At 40.9% G+C, this 16,566-nt stretch overlaps 1 protein-coding gene across 2 annotated transcripts in view; it reads left to right on the forward strand.

The window, feature by feature from the left end:
• Window positions 1-16,566, forward strand: part of Chn1 (chimerin 1) — a 156,259-nt gene that overhangs the window by 67,718 nt on the left and 71,975 nt on the right. For both annotated transcript variants that reach the window (XM_051166127.1, XM_051166128.1), the window contains exon 6: window positions 11,478-11,769. In XM_051166127.1, coding sequence (XP_051022084.1) covers window positions 11,478-11,769 — 292 coding nt within the window. The remainder of the gene's footprint in view (window positions 1-11,477; window positions 11,770-16,566) is intronic.

Below are 16,566 nucleotides of genomic sequence, written 5' to 3' on the forward strand. Positions count from 1 at the left end.
GGGGCTTGTTCAGTATCACACGGGATTGTGAATCGTCAAGTTCCCGTGTACTTCCTTAGGACACACTTCTCTGCAGGCGAAGCAGCCAGAGGGCCGTTTCCCACTCAGATCATTACTTGTCTCTAGAGATCTCTCTGCACACAGATCTGTGATTCCTTTGTTGTGTTGCTCAAAAAGACCCATAGCCTAACTATACAATGACTGATTTAGCCCTGTGCGTTTAGGTCAGTGTGGGTGCTCAGTGACTCAGAGCACGACCCTCAGTGACACAATCCTGGCTCAGACTCCAGCTCCTAAGTTCTCTGTATGACTTTGGTCAGGTTTCTTATTTTCTTAAGTTTTAGTTTCCTTTGCTGTAAACAAGGATGTAATAGTAATACCTCCTAGAATTAGAAAGATTATATGGTTTAATGTACACGTAGTCCTAGCAGATCACTGAAATTATTGTTATTGTTGAAACAGATACATTATTATAGTTTAAGCCTGTTTATCAGACATTAATAGTAAACATTAAGTAGTCATGGTTATGAGAGCAATATCTTGAATTCTCAAATATTTGCCTTATATACACTGAAATCTTTTTGTTTGTTTGTTTGTTTGCTTGCTTGCTTGTCTGTTTTTTTGAAACAGGGTTTCTCTGTTTTTGCCATAGTTGGACTCACTTTGTAGACCAGGCTGGCCTCCAACTCACAGAGATCTGCCTGCCTGTGCCTCCCAAGTACTGGGATTAGAGGCGTGTGCCACCATGCCTGGCCCGGGATGCTCCCATTCTAAACACAAAATTCTTTTATGTTTCATATACATTGTACATATAATCTGGAGATAATTTTATACAGTAATTTTAGTGCTCTTTCACTTTGTGTCTTATGAGAGCAGTGTAAGGCACTGTAATAACATCAGAAAATAAGATTTTAGAGTGTTTCAGATTACTGATTTCAGATTGGATATGCTGACTCTGAGTCTCCACTAGAAACAAAAAAGCAGAGTTGCATTTGCAAATGCAGTTTACTGCCACCACACTAGGACCACCACACCACACCACACCAGTCCTGGTCTGGCCACTTGAAATCTCATCAGCACAATATCCATCTCTTTAAAGCGAATCTTTATGTTAAAAACTTGGGCATCCCAAAACAAATGAATATATATGTTTTGTTGTTCCATTAGTTTATTATTGCTTTTATTTTATTTTTATTAATGTGTGTGTGTGTGTGTTTGCATTTGCGTACATGGGAAGTCAGAGGACAGCTTTCAGTAGTGTGTCCTCTCCTTGTGCCTTGCTGCAGTAGGGTCTGTTCTGTTGCTTCTGCCACTCAGGGTGCTCTGAGCTGCTGGCCTGCCTCCCGCCTCTCCGGAGGAGCACTGAGATAACAGATATGACCTACCATGTCTGGCTTTTTATATAGCAGCACTTTTACCTTCTGAGCCATCTTGCTGGCCCATGGTTCTATTGATATAAAATAGAAAAGTATAAAGGCAGTAAACAAATAAGTAGTTCGGTGGGAAAGAGAGCAATCAGGCTGTAAAAGAGCATGGGGAAATTTGGGGAGCTGTTCGGGATGTTTCTGCATCTTACCCATGATTAAAACTCATTGAGTTATACTCTGTCAATAAATATGGGATACTGTATATAAATAATGTATTAATAATAGGCAGTTAGTAAGGAAAATGTAACAATCTGCTGACCATTAGTAGATAATTGGTACTGAACTTAAAGGTATGTTACAGAATTCTAAAACATGGCCTGAAAGCCAGAAGTATGTGAGAACAGACTGTCCGTTGTTGACCTAATAAGACCAAGAATTCACATGTCTGTTGCAAAGGAGCTTTGAGTAAGCCTTAGTACTGTCTACTTAGACAGCCTTAAAACACTAAAACAAGTGTTTCTTTGTACATGATAGTATGTTTAAAAAAAGCAGGTGATGAATGAGATGAACACAATTAATAACTACAAAGAACATTTTAGAAGTATAAAACTAGATCCAAGAACTAAGTGTTCAGTAGCTGGGAGACAGATGAGACCCAGGAAAGGCAACTAGGCAACTGTCTTTGTTTCCTTGAGGCTGTGAAAAACAACCCCGACAAACACACCTGAAGGGAGGAGAGACTTACTTGGGTCCATCGTGTCAGGCCACACAGAGAAACCATGGCTTGGGAAAACTCACTAGAAAAAAAGAACGTCTTTGTATTTCAGTTGTCAAAATGGAAAGCAGTTTAGTGTTATATGCCTCACCACACTGGAAGCATTACAGATCTGTAATGACAGTGTGGCGTGGTACTAATAAGCTTATAGAAATTGCGTTGTATTTTGATAGCTCTATATCATGCCAGTGAACTTACTGAAATAATTTTGTTGTTATATGTTGCCACCTAACTCAGGAAAAAGTATTAATGGAACCATTTAGAAATTATTTTTAATAGCGTATGTTAGTTATACTCAATACTAGATTTCAGTATGACCTATGCATACATGTATGTAGTTAATTTTGGTAAATTTCCAGCCCCCATTACACTCTCTCATTCTCCCTCTGTCTTGCACTGAAACAAATTCTCCTAGTTCCCTACTCCCTTTATTTTGAGACAGGGCCTCATTCTTTTTTCTTTTCTGTTTAATTTTATTAATTTTTTAATTATAATTTATCCACATTACATCCCAGTTGTTATCCCCTGCTCTTATCTTCCTGTTCCCACCCTCCTTCCCTCTCCCGCCCTATTCTCCTGTCCTAGACCACTGAGGGGGCTGCTCCTCCCCCACCAGCTGACCATAGCCCATCAGGTCTCATCCTGATAGCCTGCTTGCCCCCAGGGCCTCTGTGCCAAGGGAAAGGGATCAAATTGCAGGCACCAGAGTTCATGTCACAGGAGTCCATGCTCCATCCCTCTCCTGTGCCATGAAGAGTTGTCCATTGGCTATATCTGAACAGGGGGTCTAGATTCATTGCATGCATTATCCTTGGTGCATCAGTTTGCAGCACCCCCTTCCTCCCACCCCAATCCGGATCCACCTTGATGGTGTCCCTGTGGGCTCCTGAACCCTTCCATCCCCCAGCACTTCCATATCACTCTCACCTGGGTGGAGTCTCTCAGAGAACAGCTATGTTGGGCTAATACCCACTTATAAGTGAGTATATACCATGCATGTCTTTCTGGGTTTGAGTTACCTGAAACAGGGTCATCATTTCTAGTTCCATCCATTTGCCTGCAAATTTCAAGATTTCTTTGTTCTTAATAGCGGAGTAGTATTCTGTTGTGTAGTGTACCACAGTTTCTTTATCCATTCTTTAGATGAGGGACATCTAGGTTGTTTCCAGATTCTGGCTATTAAGAGTAGAGCTGCTGTGAACATAGTTGAGCAAACGTCCTTGTTGTGTGGTGGAGCCTCTGCTTCCCAAGTGCTGGGAGTAAAGGCATGTGCCACCACCGCCTGGCTGAGGTGTATTTCTAGAGTGCAGCAGACTGTTGTGTTCTGTTTATGCATCCATTTTGTTAGTCTGCATCTTTTTATTGGAGAGTTGAGACCATTGATGTTGGGAGAGATTAATGACCAGTGACCGTTAGGTCCTTTTATTTTGATGTTGGTTCTGGTAGTGTGTTTGGTTTTTGTTTTGCTAATGTGAAGTTATCTAGTTCCTGTGTTTTCCTGGGTATAGTTAGCCTCTTTGGGTTAGAGTTTTCCTCCTACTGCCTTCTGTAGGGCTGAATTTGTGGATAGTTACTGCTTAAATTGGTTTTTGTCATGGAATATCTTGTTTTCTCCATCTATGGTTATTGAGAGTTTTGCTGGGTAGTTTGGATTGGCATCTGTGATCTCTTAGGGTTTGCAGGACCCCTTCCCAGGCACTTCTGGCTTTTATGGTGTCTGCTGAAAAGTCGGTGTGATTCTGATAAGTTTGCCATTATATGTTACTTGGCCTTTTTCCCTTGCTGCTTTTAATACTTTTTCTTTATTCTGTACATTTAGTGTTTTGATGATTATATGGTGGGAGGATTTTCTTTTCTGGTCTACTCTATTTGGTGTTCTGTAGGCCTCTTGTATGTTTATATGTATCTCTTTCTTTAAATTGGGGAAATTTCCTTCTATGATTTTGTTGAAAATATTTTCTGGGCCTTGGAGCCGGGCATCTTTTCTTTATGCAATTCTTATTATTCTTAGGTTTCATCTTTTCATGATATCTTTGCTTTCTTGGATGTTTCATGTCAGGAAGTTTTTAGATTTAACATTTTTTTGATGGTTGCATCAAATTCTTCCATTGTATCTCCTATACCTGAAATTCTTTCCTCCATCAGGGTCTCATTCTCTAACCCAGGTTGGCTTTGAACTTGTAGCAATTCTCCTTCCTTGGCCTCTGATGTGCTAGAATTACAGCCATTTGCCATCATACCAGGTGGAGTTAGTCATCTTGCTTGGACATCATAAAGGCCAGGTATTGTGCTAGCCTCTGGTGCTTCACAGTAAGCAAAACCAACAGTCAGCACTCTATCTGGCAGCCTGCTTAAGGAAGTGCTCTACAAACCCATGGCCTTTGCCGTCATAGTGTTTGTTTTTCTGTCTTACTGCAAATTTATGTGGTTTCACTTTTTGAAGATTGTTGATATATGTGTTTGTGTGAAATTAGAGGCTATAAAAGTAGCCTATGGTGGTTGACTATGGTGGCCCATGTCTTTAATCCCATCACTCAGGAAACAGAGACAGGTGGATCTCTGTGAGTTCAAGGCCAACCTGGTCTATATAGTGAGTTCCAGGACAGCCAGAATTGTATAGGAGCAAGATACTATCTCAAAAAACTATCTGTATCTATACCTACCTATGGATAACGATTTATTAGCCTATGGCAATAGTAGTCATATATATGTTAAATTTTTTACATATAAAATGGTATATTTATTTATAAAATAGCCTAGGCTATATGTGAACTGTGATGCAGTATTTCTAGGTATTATATTCCTTCAGGATGGGCATATAAACATATACCCAGCTCCTAGGACTGGGCTGACTATGTCAGAGGATATATGCATGTGCCTGTGTTCAGTCTTGCTATATGATGCAAATAAATGTCTCTGATAAATAATATAGCAGCCACAGCCTTTGTAGCAATTGTGTAATGTCAGACTTATTAAATTCTGCCAATCTGAGGATATCATTTATAATTACTGCTCTATTTGAGTACCTTGTTACATTTACCCACACACTATTTTGTAAATTGTGTAAATTTCTGTCCTTCCTTTGTGATTTTCTTGGATTATCTCTCTGATCTCTACCATAACTGTTTACTTTGTGTCTTCTTTGTGGCATGATTTGGGTGGGGGGTGGGTAACTTCTATTCAAAAATAGAAATAAGACATCCTGTAATTTATCAAGTTAATACTTTTAAAACAGGTATTTTTGTCCCTTTGAGTTTATTGTAGTTTGTCTTCCTTGAAGGTTTTTCTTAGATACTAGGTAGTTGTCGGCTAGTTACCATATTTAAGTGTATTTGGCTCATCAAGTATAGTAAGAGCTCAGGGGAGCCTGGCAGTTACAGGATGATGCTCTTGACTGTAGAGTTAATGGGATTCCCCAGAGCAGTCTTCAGTCCCCTATCAGGAAAGGCAAAGTGGAGGTCTCAGTTTCCCTGTGTCCAGGATGCCACCTCAGCCTTCGGCTCTGCCTACACTCCATCAGTCTGTTTCTTCCTCTCCACTGAGCAGAACTTAGGTCCCCAGGGCAGGGCGAGGAGCACGTGGGTGCTTGGCTGCATCTTGTGTAGATTGTCACTTAATCCACCGTCCAGAGCCGTCTGCTGCCACTTTGGAAAATTTAGGTAGATGGGAGGAAAATATAATCGTAAGGTTCCACACTTTAGTAATTCCCCCCATTTTATCAACAAAACTGTGTAGCAAGCTAGGCAAAAGTCATACCTAATGTTTTAAGGGGAGTTATTTAAAGCGTTCTTTTGATCACAGAGTATTTGTCACTTACTTTGTCCCCATCTGTCTCCTGCAGGCTTGCTTAGGACTCTGTTCTTCTGAGGTAGTTCTCTGTATTTCACCGTTGAGGTGGATGCTTTCCTCTGCCAAATAATGTAGATTGTGTTTATGGTGAAAATGGTTTTGTGTTTTTGTTGTTAGAAACTCCTCTGACGTCTTGGTATTAGCAGAGACAGAGTCTTACATGTTGTCTTTTCTGATTGTGAGCAGGAGACATCTCTTAGCTTCTAGTCCTTTGAAGAGTCACTTCAAAATAACTTTGGCTGCAAATCAAAGTTACGTTTTAGTTTTACAGAAAGTAACATTTTTATACATATTTTCATCATCTTATGTATCTAGACTGTATTTTTTTTAGGAACATGATTCACAAGGAAAAAAACTGGAAAAGAGTGTTATGTTCATGTTTTAAAGCTAAATGTTCAGGTTACATATCCTGAAATGGATCTGAATGTAGCTGGGCTCAACATTGCACAGCTCTAGAGCCTCTCTCTTAGTCTTTGTAGGAAGCGCTAATTCCGTACAGCAGTCACAGTGCAGAGCACATTGCCCCTCGTTCTTTCCTGCCTGTTAACTCCAGGACCACTTTGGAGGACGTGAGTCTTCATCCTGCTCCGCTCTGTCTGTGTAGAGCTGGGACTGCACTATTCCAAGTGTCCCTAAGCAGCTGTTGTTAGTCCAGGCAGAGGCAAACAGGAAAAGGAAATTGACCATAAAGTGATTCAGCTGATAAAGATGATACCAAGCCTGATGTTCTGAGCTCAATCCCTAACCCAAATGGTGGAAGGAGAGAGCCAGTTCCTAGAAACTGTCCTTTGACCTCTGTGTGCTTGGGCATGCTGGCGTATGCATTCACATATACAAATAGTGTAAAAAAATATTTAAAGCAGTCTTACTGTGAGGCTTTTGAAATTCAACATTTCATATTTTTCTTCAATCTGCTTTTATGATTATCTGTTTCCCACTGTGGTTGCTCTGTGAGCAGGATATCATGAACTTGTAGTGCTGAAAGTGTCTGAGTATTTTCTTGAGTGTTTGTTGAATAAATGACCATCTACCAGCAGAACACTGTTGAAAAGCAGGGTCCCTCTAATCCTCAACTCTGTTGTCGTCTTCTTGTTTTTTCTTTCATAGAGTAGGTCCACCCATTCCCTTCCATTTTCAAGGATCTTCTGTGATCTCTGCTTCTGATCCACAGACACAACAAAGTACAAAGCAGATCAGAGTGATAGAGCAGTGTCTGACAGCCGCACTTTTAGGCTATTCCTTTTGTGGCTTCCTAATAACAGCATGGTTTTGGCAGGCAGGAAATACATGCAGTTCCTTTAGTAAAACCATGTTGTTTTCCAAAGGGAAAAAAAACAATCAAAATTCCAATCCGGACTTTTGCTTCCATGTCCTTTGAGGATGAGTTTAATCAAGTACTTTATGACCGTCATTCCTTTAGTTAATCTCAAAGCTTCCTCAAGCTGACAAGGAGCTGGACATCATAGAGAGGGCCTCTTGAAGTCAGGGGTAAAACAGGTCCAAACCTAGCCTTCTCCCTACCAGCCACACTGTGCCCAGCCTGTGGGGCCAGGCCCACTGCCTTCCTCCCTCACTGTCGGCTCCCTGCACTGCTCAGAGTTCAGAGGACAGCTGTGTGGCCATGACTGGCACTCCTGCCCAAACAGTCTTTATTTTGAGGGTCACAGCCACCGTGGAAAGGAGCTTAGACAAATTTCAAATTGTCTTTCAGTGTTTTGTTTTTTTAAGTAGCAGATACTGCACATTAGAGAAAGGAAATAATAGAAATATATTAAACTAAAAACTTTAGTATTTAATTTTGGTGTAGACATTTCTGTCTTTCTAGCCTTTGAGACTTACAGTATTGAAAATTTGGGAGAAATATTTAAGTTTAAAGAAATGGAGAAGAGGAAAGTTTAATTATATGGCTCATTTACTTGCGTATAAGTAAAAACTTGATTGCTTTTGAAGAAACGAAAGGTTGATAATTATAAGTTAAAAGGTCAACATGGATATTATGTTGGATTCTAGATTAAGCATTATTAAAGTCTAAACTATAAAATGCAAACAGAACACTCTGGACCCATTATTAAAAAATGTCTAATTCCTAGCAGGATGTGGGGCACACGCCTTTAATTCCAGCTCTCAGGAAACAGAGGCAAGTAGATCTCTGGGAGTTCAAGGCTAACCTGCTCTACATAGTGAGTTCCTGGCCAGCCAGAATTATACAGTGAGCCCCAGTCAGAGAACAGAGTTATATCTAGTTGAGTAGGATAGGATAGGATAGGATAGGATAGGATAGGATAGGATGGGATGGGATGGGATAGGATGGGATAATGGATAGGATAGGATGATAGGATAGGAATGGTAGGATGGGAATAGGATAGGATAGGATGGTGATAGGGGGATAGGATAGGATGTGATAGGATGATAGGATAGGAAGATGGAATAGGATATGGGATGGATGGATAGGATAGGATAGGATGGGTAGGATAGGATGGATAGGAGGAAGGATGGGATGGATAGGATAGGATAGTAGGATAGGATAGGATGGGATAGGATAGGATCGGATGGATAGGATGGGATAGGATCAGGATTAGGATAGGATAGGATCGGATGGATAGGATCGGATAGGATAGGATCTGATAGGATAGGATAGGCTAGGATGGGATAGGATAGGATAGGATCGGATAGGAGGGATTAGGATAGGATCGGATAGGATAGGCTGGGAGGGATAGGCTAGGATAGGATGGGATAGGATAGGATGGGATAGGATAGGATAGGATAGGATGGGATAGGATGGGATAGGATACGATAGGATGGGATAGGATGGGATAGGATAGGATAGGATTAGGATGGATGGGATAGGGATAGGATAGGATGGATGGGGATAGGATAGGTAGGATAGGATAGGATAGGATAGGATAGGATAGGATGGGATAGGATAGGATAGGATAGGATAGGATAGGATGGGATAGGATAGGATAGGATAGGATAGGATGGGATAGGATAGGATAGGATAGGATAGGATAGGATGGGATAGGATGGGATAGGATAGGATAGGATGGTGGGATGGATAGGATAGGAATAGGATGGGATAGGATAGGATAGGATGGATTAGGATAGGGATAGGATAGGATAGGATGGGATGGGATGGGATAGGATAGGATGGGATAGGATAGGATAGGATGGGATGGGATAGGATAGGATGGGATGGGATGGGATGGGATAGGATAGGATAGGATAGGATAGGATAGGATGGGATGGGATAGGATAGGATAGGATGGGATAGGATGGGATAGGATAGGATAGGATAGGATAGGATGGGATAGGATAGGATAGGATGGATAGGATAGGATAGGATAGGATAGGATAGGATAGGATAGGATAGGATAGGATAGGATAGGATAGGATAGGATAGGATAGGATAGGATAGGATAGGATAGGATAGGATAGGATAGGATAGGATAGGATAGGATAGGATAGGATAGGATAGGATAGGATAGGATAGGATAGGATAGGATAGGATGGGATAGGATAGGATAGGATAGGATAGGATGGGATAGGATGGGATAGGATAGGATAGGATGGATAGGATAGGATGGGATAGGATAGGATAGGATGGGATAGGATGGGATAGGATAGGATAGGATGAGGATAGGATAGGATAGGATAGGATAGGATGGGATAGGATAGGATAGGATGGGATAGGATAGGATAGGATAGGATAGGATGGGATAGGATAGGATAGGATAGGATAGGATAGGATGGGATAGGATAGGATGGGATAGGATAGGATAGGATAGGATAGGATAGGATAGGATAGGATAGGATAGGATAGGATAGGATAGGATAGGATGGATAGGATAGGATAGGATGGGATAGGATGGGATAGGATAGGATTAGGATGGGATGGATAGGATAGGATAGGATAGGATAGGATGGGATAGGATAGGATGGGATAGGATAGGATGGGATGGGATAGGATAGGGATAGGATGGGATAGGATAGGATAGGATGGGATAGGATAGGATAGGATGGGATAGGATAGGATAGGATAGGATGGGATGGGATGGGATAGGATGGGATGGGATAGGATGGGATAGGATGGGATAGGATAGGATGGGATGGGATGGGATGGGATGGGATAGGATAGGATAGGATAGGATAGGATAGGATAGGATAGGATGGGATGGGATAGGATAGGATAGGATGGGATGGGATAGGATGGGATAGGATAGGATAGGATAGGATAGGATAGGATAGGATGGGATGGGATGGGATGGGATAGGATAGGATAGGATAGGATAGGATAGGATAGGATAGGATAGGATGGGATAGGATAGGATAGGATAGGATAGGATAGGATAGGATAGGATAGGATAGGATAGGATAGGATAGGATAGGATGGGATAGGATAGGATAGGATAGGATAGGATAGGATAGGATGGGATAGGATAGGATAATAGAAAATAGAATGTCTATCCCCACCCATTGGATATTGCCTGTGCCAGTCATGCTACATACTGAGCTCGCAGCTTCACGTGCTGCCTCTTCAAAGCAAAAATCACTTTTAATTTTTATTCTGTATGTGTGTGGTTTTTGTTTTTACAACAAAATGAAGTAGATCCTTTCTGGTTTTTTGTTTGTTTGTTTTTATTGTTTTTATTGGTGCTTACTCTGAAACTGGCAGTGTTTCCTGTTTTGGCATCAGCTTCTATTAAGTTGCTTATATCTCCTGGCAAGGACACTGGTGTCAGTCATGCCAACTTGGATTCAATTTTGAGGTTTCCTGCAGGAAGCAAAACACTGACATTACTATGAAGGGAAACCATCTTTCTCCAGTCATTAAAGCTGACAACAGATTTCTGTAATCTGATGGTGTGTGAGTTACATGCCCTATGTATTGTAAGCATTTTTTGCCTATTCCAAACCAACAGACACAGAACAGGTTTAAAGGGAAGGACAAGTCCTTGAGCTCTGGCCGGAAATGGCCCAGTTGCTTCTGTGCTGTTCTGTGCTGACAGCACAAGTGTCAATGATTGCCAGCATCCCATTCGCGTGAGCAGTAAATGGGGCTTCCCCGTTGAAAGACATTAATGCTGATCTTTAAGCACATTGCATATTTTTATTATTCAACTTGAAGAAGTTTTATATATTATAGATGACCAATTGCATATGGAATGTGGCATCTTAGGTTATAAGATTTATTTTGCCTACTTTATTACAAGTGTAATGAAATGGATTTAAAAGATATATAAGTGAAAATGCTTATTTCTAGGATCACTAATAACCCTGGTTATTTCAAGTTTATTGTTGGTGTTGAGAGGTATTCTAGATTCTGTATTCTAGATGACTATTTGGAATCAGGCACAGCTGATCTAAACAGTCTTATGCAAGCAAAAGTAATAGATGTCAGCTTGGGGGTATTTGTGTTTGTTTCTTCTTCAGAAGGAATTGACGTGTTCACTTTTCTTAAAAGCATCTTTCCCATTTCATTGAGGCAGATTTGGAAGTCAGACAAGAAACTTCAGGCTGTACTACGATGGAAAGCACTTTGTTGGGGAGAAACGCTTTGAGTCCATCCACGATCTGGTGACTGATGGCTTGATTACTCTCTATATTGAAACCAAGGCAGCAGAATACATTGCCAAGATGACGATAAACCCAATTTATGAGCACATAGGATACACAACCTTAAACAGAGAGCCAGCATACAAACAGCACATGGCAGTCCTGAAAGAGACACATGATGATGACAAAGAGGCCACAGGCCAGGATGGGGTGTCAGAGAAAAGGGTAAGCTACCGTGAACCGCACTTCTCTTTGTCTGTGGGGAGTCCTTGCCAGAGCTCCCCTGCCGAGCATCCCCAGTTCCCACAGGGCTCTCAGGAGGAAAGGTGGGTCTGTGGGGCTGAGCTTTGTGTATCTCTTCTTGTTTGATTAAAATGCACCAGCTATATTTTTGCTCATGGTTGCGTCCCTTCAAAAAACATTGTCTTCAGCTTTAAAAATGTTGGAAATGGCCCACATAAAAGTTAAGGGCTTTGGTCAGGAGTGTAATGTACAAGCAGAAAGACAGCTGCACCTTGTGAGGTCACAGTAGAACCTTGGGTTTTGCTTTTTGGGTTTTTTCTTTAAAGGTGGTTTATAAACAGTTTTGTTTTTAGCAGTGTTGTTTATTTTAATACACACGGTTTAATTCTGTTTATAGTAACTCTTATACTGCTCTGAGACTCAGCCAGCCTTAGGTGGGAGGATTTATCCTGTAGTGTAAGAAGGAATTAAATCAGAAGGCTTTGCTTTTCTTTAACTGTAAAATATAGTTTGAGCTTTCAGTTATCTCATTTTAGTCATGATATGCTTCAGAATAATATAAAGTTTGACTTCCTTGATGTTGAGACTGTTTGTCCTCATTGCCGCTTTCTTCATCTTTTCCTTCCAAGTGGGAATGTTGTGTTGTTGTGCTCTGTGTGGGGTCGACTTACAGGAACATCTCTGTTTTAGCCGAAGCATGTTATGTCCTCTGCGTCTGCAGGAGTCGCTGGTGGCTAAGGATGTGCAGACAGGCTTAGAGCAACAGACTTGTAAGCTAGTCCCACTGCGTCTGGTCTCACTTGTAAGATTGTGACAAGTGCCGGCTTGTGGGGTGAGTGGGATGATGCAGGCAAAGCACAGACAGTGTGTGTATGGCTGGGAGCGACCCTGCACTGTGGGCTCTGTCCGCGACCTCATTGTAAGGCAGCATAAGCTCATTTTTTGCTGTGGGTTGGCGGGAGATGGAAATTTACTGTTCATTGTCCAGCCCAAATTTTGGTTTCTGGCAGATCTTAGCTCAGTTGGTGTTCCATAACTACAGAGAAACCAATGTTTTAAATCACTGGCTCTTGAAATTTTGCTTTAAATATGGTCTTTTCTATATTTGTATTTGCTAGGAGCTGCAAATCTTGTTTAGAAGTTGCCAAAATTTAAAATCATAGATATGTGCTATATTGAATAGTGTTCTTTTCTCTGTCTCATTCCTGTTTTTTTTTTTTTTTCACTTATTTTCCACCTGTGACATTTCCAGGAACACCTGCACATTCCATATCTAGTAATGGCATTGTAGCAGTTTGCATAGATGTAAATTTGCCTCCTTGAAATACTGAAGTCTTTTAAAGTTTATCAGCCTAATGGTAAACTTTGCCAACTTTTCGCTCCTAGGGACTTGAAGTAGTGATATTAGGGGTCTTATTTAACATTAGGCTAGTTATTTAATTGACAGGGCTTAGCTTGTCCTTTGTATGAAGTGGAAATGTCAATTACAATGGCAGGAGACTGAAATGGACACCACCCACAAGAGTCTCACTCTTCTGATTGTGTTCTGACAGCGTCGAACACTAAACTCCCAGGACTCTGTTGTGTTGAGGGGCAAGTAAAAACTAGTTACAGAAAGTAGTTAGCACTGGGAGGTATCTCTCTCTAGTAGTGCATCATTGAGGGCCATTTAAAAATTACTGCATGCATCTTAAGTAGAGCTGACGCAGAAATCTCACTCAAAAATAGATTTATTTTATTTACAGGTGTCATCCAACAAGACAGGGAAAATGACCTGTTCCACAGCTTGAAACCCTGATTCCCTGTCACAGTGGATGACATCTGTAAGTAAAGGTAACCATGCTTAATTGATTCAGAATGCTTATTGACACAAAAGTGGGTTAATAAATATTTAATGGACCCTTCATAGTTAAATCCCTTCTTTCCCCAGGACTTCTTACTTCAGAGGCAAAAAGTGTTGATTTTTAGAAGTTGGAGTAGGTGCTCTGGACAGGATGCTAGTGCTGGCGCTAAGAGCTGGGGATTGCTTCCACTGTAGACAAGTACTTATGTGCCTGAATGAGGCAACGGCCTCATTTCTGGGAGGACAACAGTGTTGGGCTAGACTATGCAGTTACGTGTTGTGGGGAAGAGAGAGCACAGTACTAAACATGTCCTGGAGTCTCTTGAAAGGTGAGAATTGTTAGTTATCTACCAGCTGACTGCACAACTCTGTAGCTCACACCTAACCAACCTAGACTTGGATTTCTTCATCTGAAATAAGGGGTTTTCTATAAAAGAGGAATTGCACAGAATTCCAATAAAAATACACGTAAGGGTTCAGTGCTCAAATTAATTAGACAAAATTCAAATTGTTTTCTTTTTAGTTGGTTTTCAGTGGTGAGCTAACTTGATTTCCCATCCCCAATAGTGCTCCAAAGACTACTTGAGTCCCCTGCTGTTATTAAGAATAGTGTTGGAAAATAATGTTTCATGCAGAACCCCTTGGTAAAATTTGGTATAGCGATTGCTCTGTTTTGGAGTTGAAGAGTAAGAACTCCTCAGGGGTGTTTGTTGTGGTCCTTGCGTGTCAGTTCTATACCAGCTTCTAAACTGTCCACTGTATATGTTTGCTGTATGGTTCATGGCTGTGAGCATGTCAACAGCCCCACTGTATGGCTTCATGACCGTGAGCATTGTTGCCACAGGACATGAATCCAAGGCGATTCTTGTCCCTTCAGCATATTGTAATGGTCAGAGTTTTTGTTTTGTTTTGTTTTTTCCAAGTGACAGCTATGATATTTTTCTCATTTACTATTCAAATTGTCTTCTAAGCTTGAAAAATTCATTGTAAACAAGAAAGCTAAATATTAGGAATTGAGAGATGGCTCAGAGCACTGTCTTCTCTTCCAGAGGTCCTGAGTTCAATTCCCAGAAACCACATGGTGGCTCACAACCATCTATAATGTGATCTGGGGCCCTCTTCCGGCCTGCAGGTGTACATGCAGATACAGAACATTTATATACATTAAATAGAATAAAATAATAAAAACACAAAATCAAAGCAGTGTAATACATATAATGGTGAAGTTGCCCCATGTGAGGAAGGCAGATTCCCTTCTCCTCTACAGGAGCTTGGTTTAGGCATCCAGACTGGACAGGGGCCCAGCTTATTAGTAGCCTCTATTTCTCTTGGAACTGTATTTCAGTAGATTCTTGTTCCAAGTAATAAATATATGTGTGTCTGTACAGATCCTGGACCAGTGGATGCATTCAGTAGTTTTTATGATAATTTCATACTAATTAAATTACTCGTTTAATTTTAAATCTTTTGGAAAACATGCTGTAGAAAATATTTCTTATAAACATTAATAATATAAACTGGCAAACAAACCATATAATTTGCATTTCAGAAACAACTCAGTGAGCCAAGACATAATCTAGGCAGAATGTCCTTAGCTTTGGATCAGCTATATGAATGTCAACCCTCTCACATGATGGCATGGTTGTAAAAATGTTTGGTGCAAGAAACTTTAGAAAGCTAAATTGTACCCCTCTCATAAGTGTTGTCTCTTTCTTTCCTTACACACACACGCGCGCGCGCACACACACACACACACACACACACATCTGTATATCCACATGTATATATGTGTGTATATTCCTTTTTCTAAGGAAGTTTAGAATAAATGCAGCGCCTTACATTTTGCCATTAGTTTGATTTTAAGGAATTTCTTTTACATTGAAATTTTAAGTTTTAAAGACTTCTTTAGAATTACCAAACTACATATATTTAACATTGAAATATAATTAATGCATTACCAAAAGTTATTGTTTCTACTGGAGCCATTACATACCTCTATAACCAGTCTGTTATTTGTTCCTTGCAACAGATGGAGGGTGTGGTCGATCTGGTGTGCTAATTGGTCTGCTCATAGTAGCTCTTTTTCTTTTTTTTTCAACTTTGCTTAAAAAGTACATAGCTACACAGTCTTAATTTAGAAATCAAAAGACTTTTATATGCGTAATCTTAAACAATAAAATTAATGACACTAGAGGAATAGCATAAAGCAATCTTTAGAAACCATGTCTTGATTGTCTTTTTGTCCTTCCTTCCTTCCTTGCTTCCTTCCTTTTTTGCCTCCACATTCTGTTGGCCCATACCCTGCCATTCCTTTTTCTTACATCTTTTTAAGCCACTCCTTTTCTTTACCCTGTGTGGGGCCTACAGATATGGCTCAGTGGCTAAGAGCAGTGACTGCTCTTCAGAGGACCTGGGTTTGATTCCAGTATTCACATGATGGCTTACAAATATCTGTAACTCCAGTCCCAAAGGAGCCAGTGCTTATATGGCTTCCATCGATACCCGGTGCACATTGTCTTAGTTACGGTTTCTGTTGCTGTGATGAAACATTTCTACATCACTGTTCATTATTGAAGGAAATCAGGACGGGAGCTCAAGCAGGGCAGGATCCTGGAGGCAGGAGCTGATGCAGAGGCCATAGGGAAGTGATGCGCACTGGCTTGCTCCCCATGGCTTGCTCAGCCTGATTCCTTTTTGAACCCGGGACCACCAGTCCAGGCCTGGCTCTACCTGCAGCCGGCTGTGCCCTCCCCCATTGATCAACTACTTGGGAAAATGTCTTACAGCTGGATTTCATGGAAGCATTTTCTCAACCAAGGCTCCCTCCTCTCAGATGATTCTAGCTTGTGTCAAGTTGACACAAAACCAGCCAGTGCACACATAGTACAAGGATGTACGTGTAGGCAAAAACAGACAAACAAACAACAACTACAAAA

Source organism: Acomys russatus, chromosome 24 (genome assembly GCF_903995435.1).
Source record: "Acomys russatus chromosome 24, mAcoRus1.1, whole genome shotgun sequence".
Classification (NCBI taxonomy): Eukaryota; Metazoa; Chordata; class Mammalia; order Rodentia; family Muridae; genus Acomys; species Acomys russatus.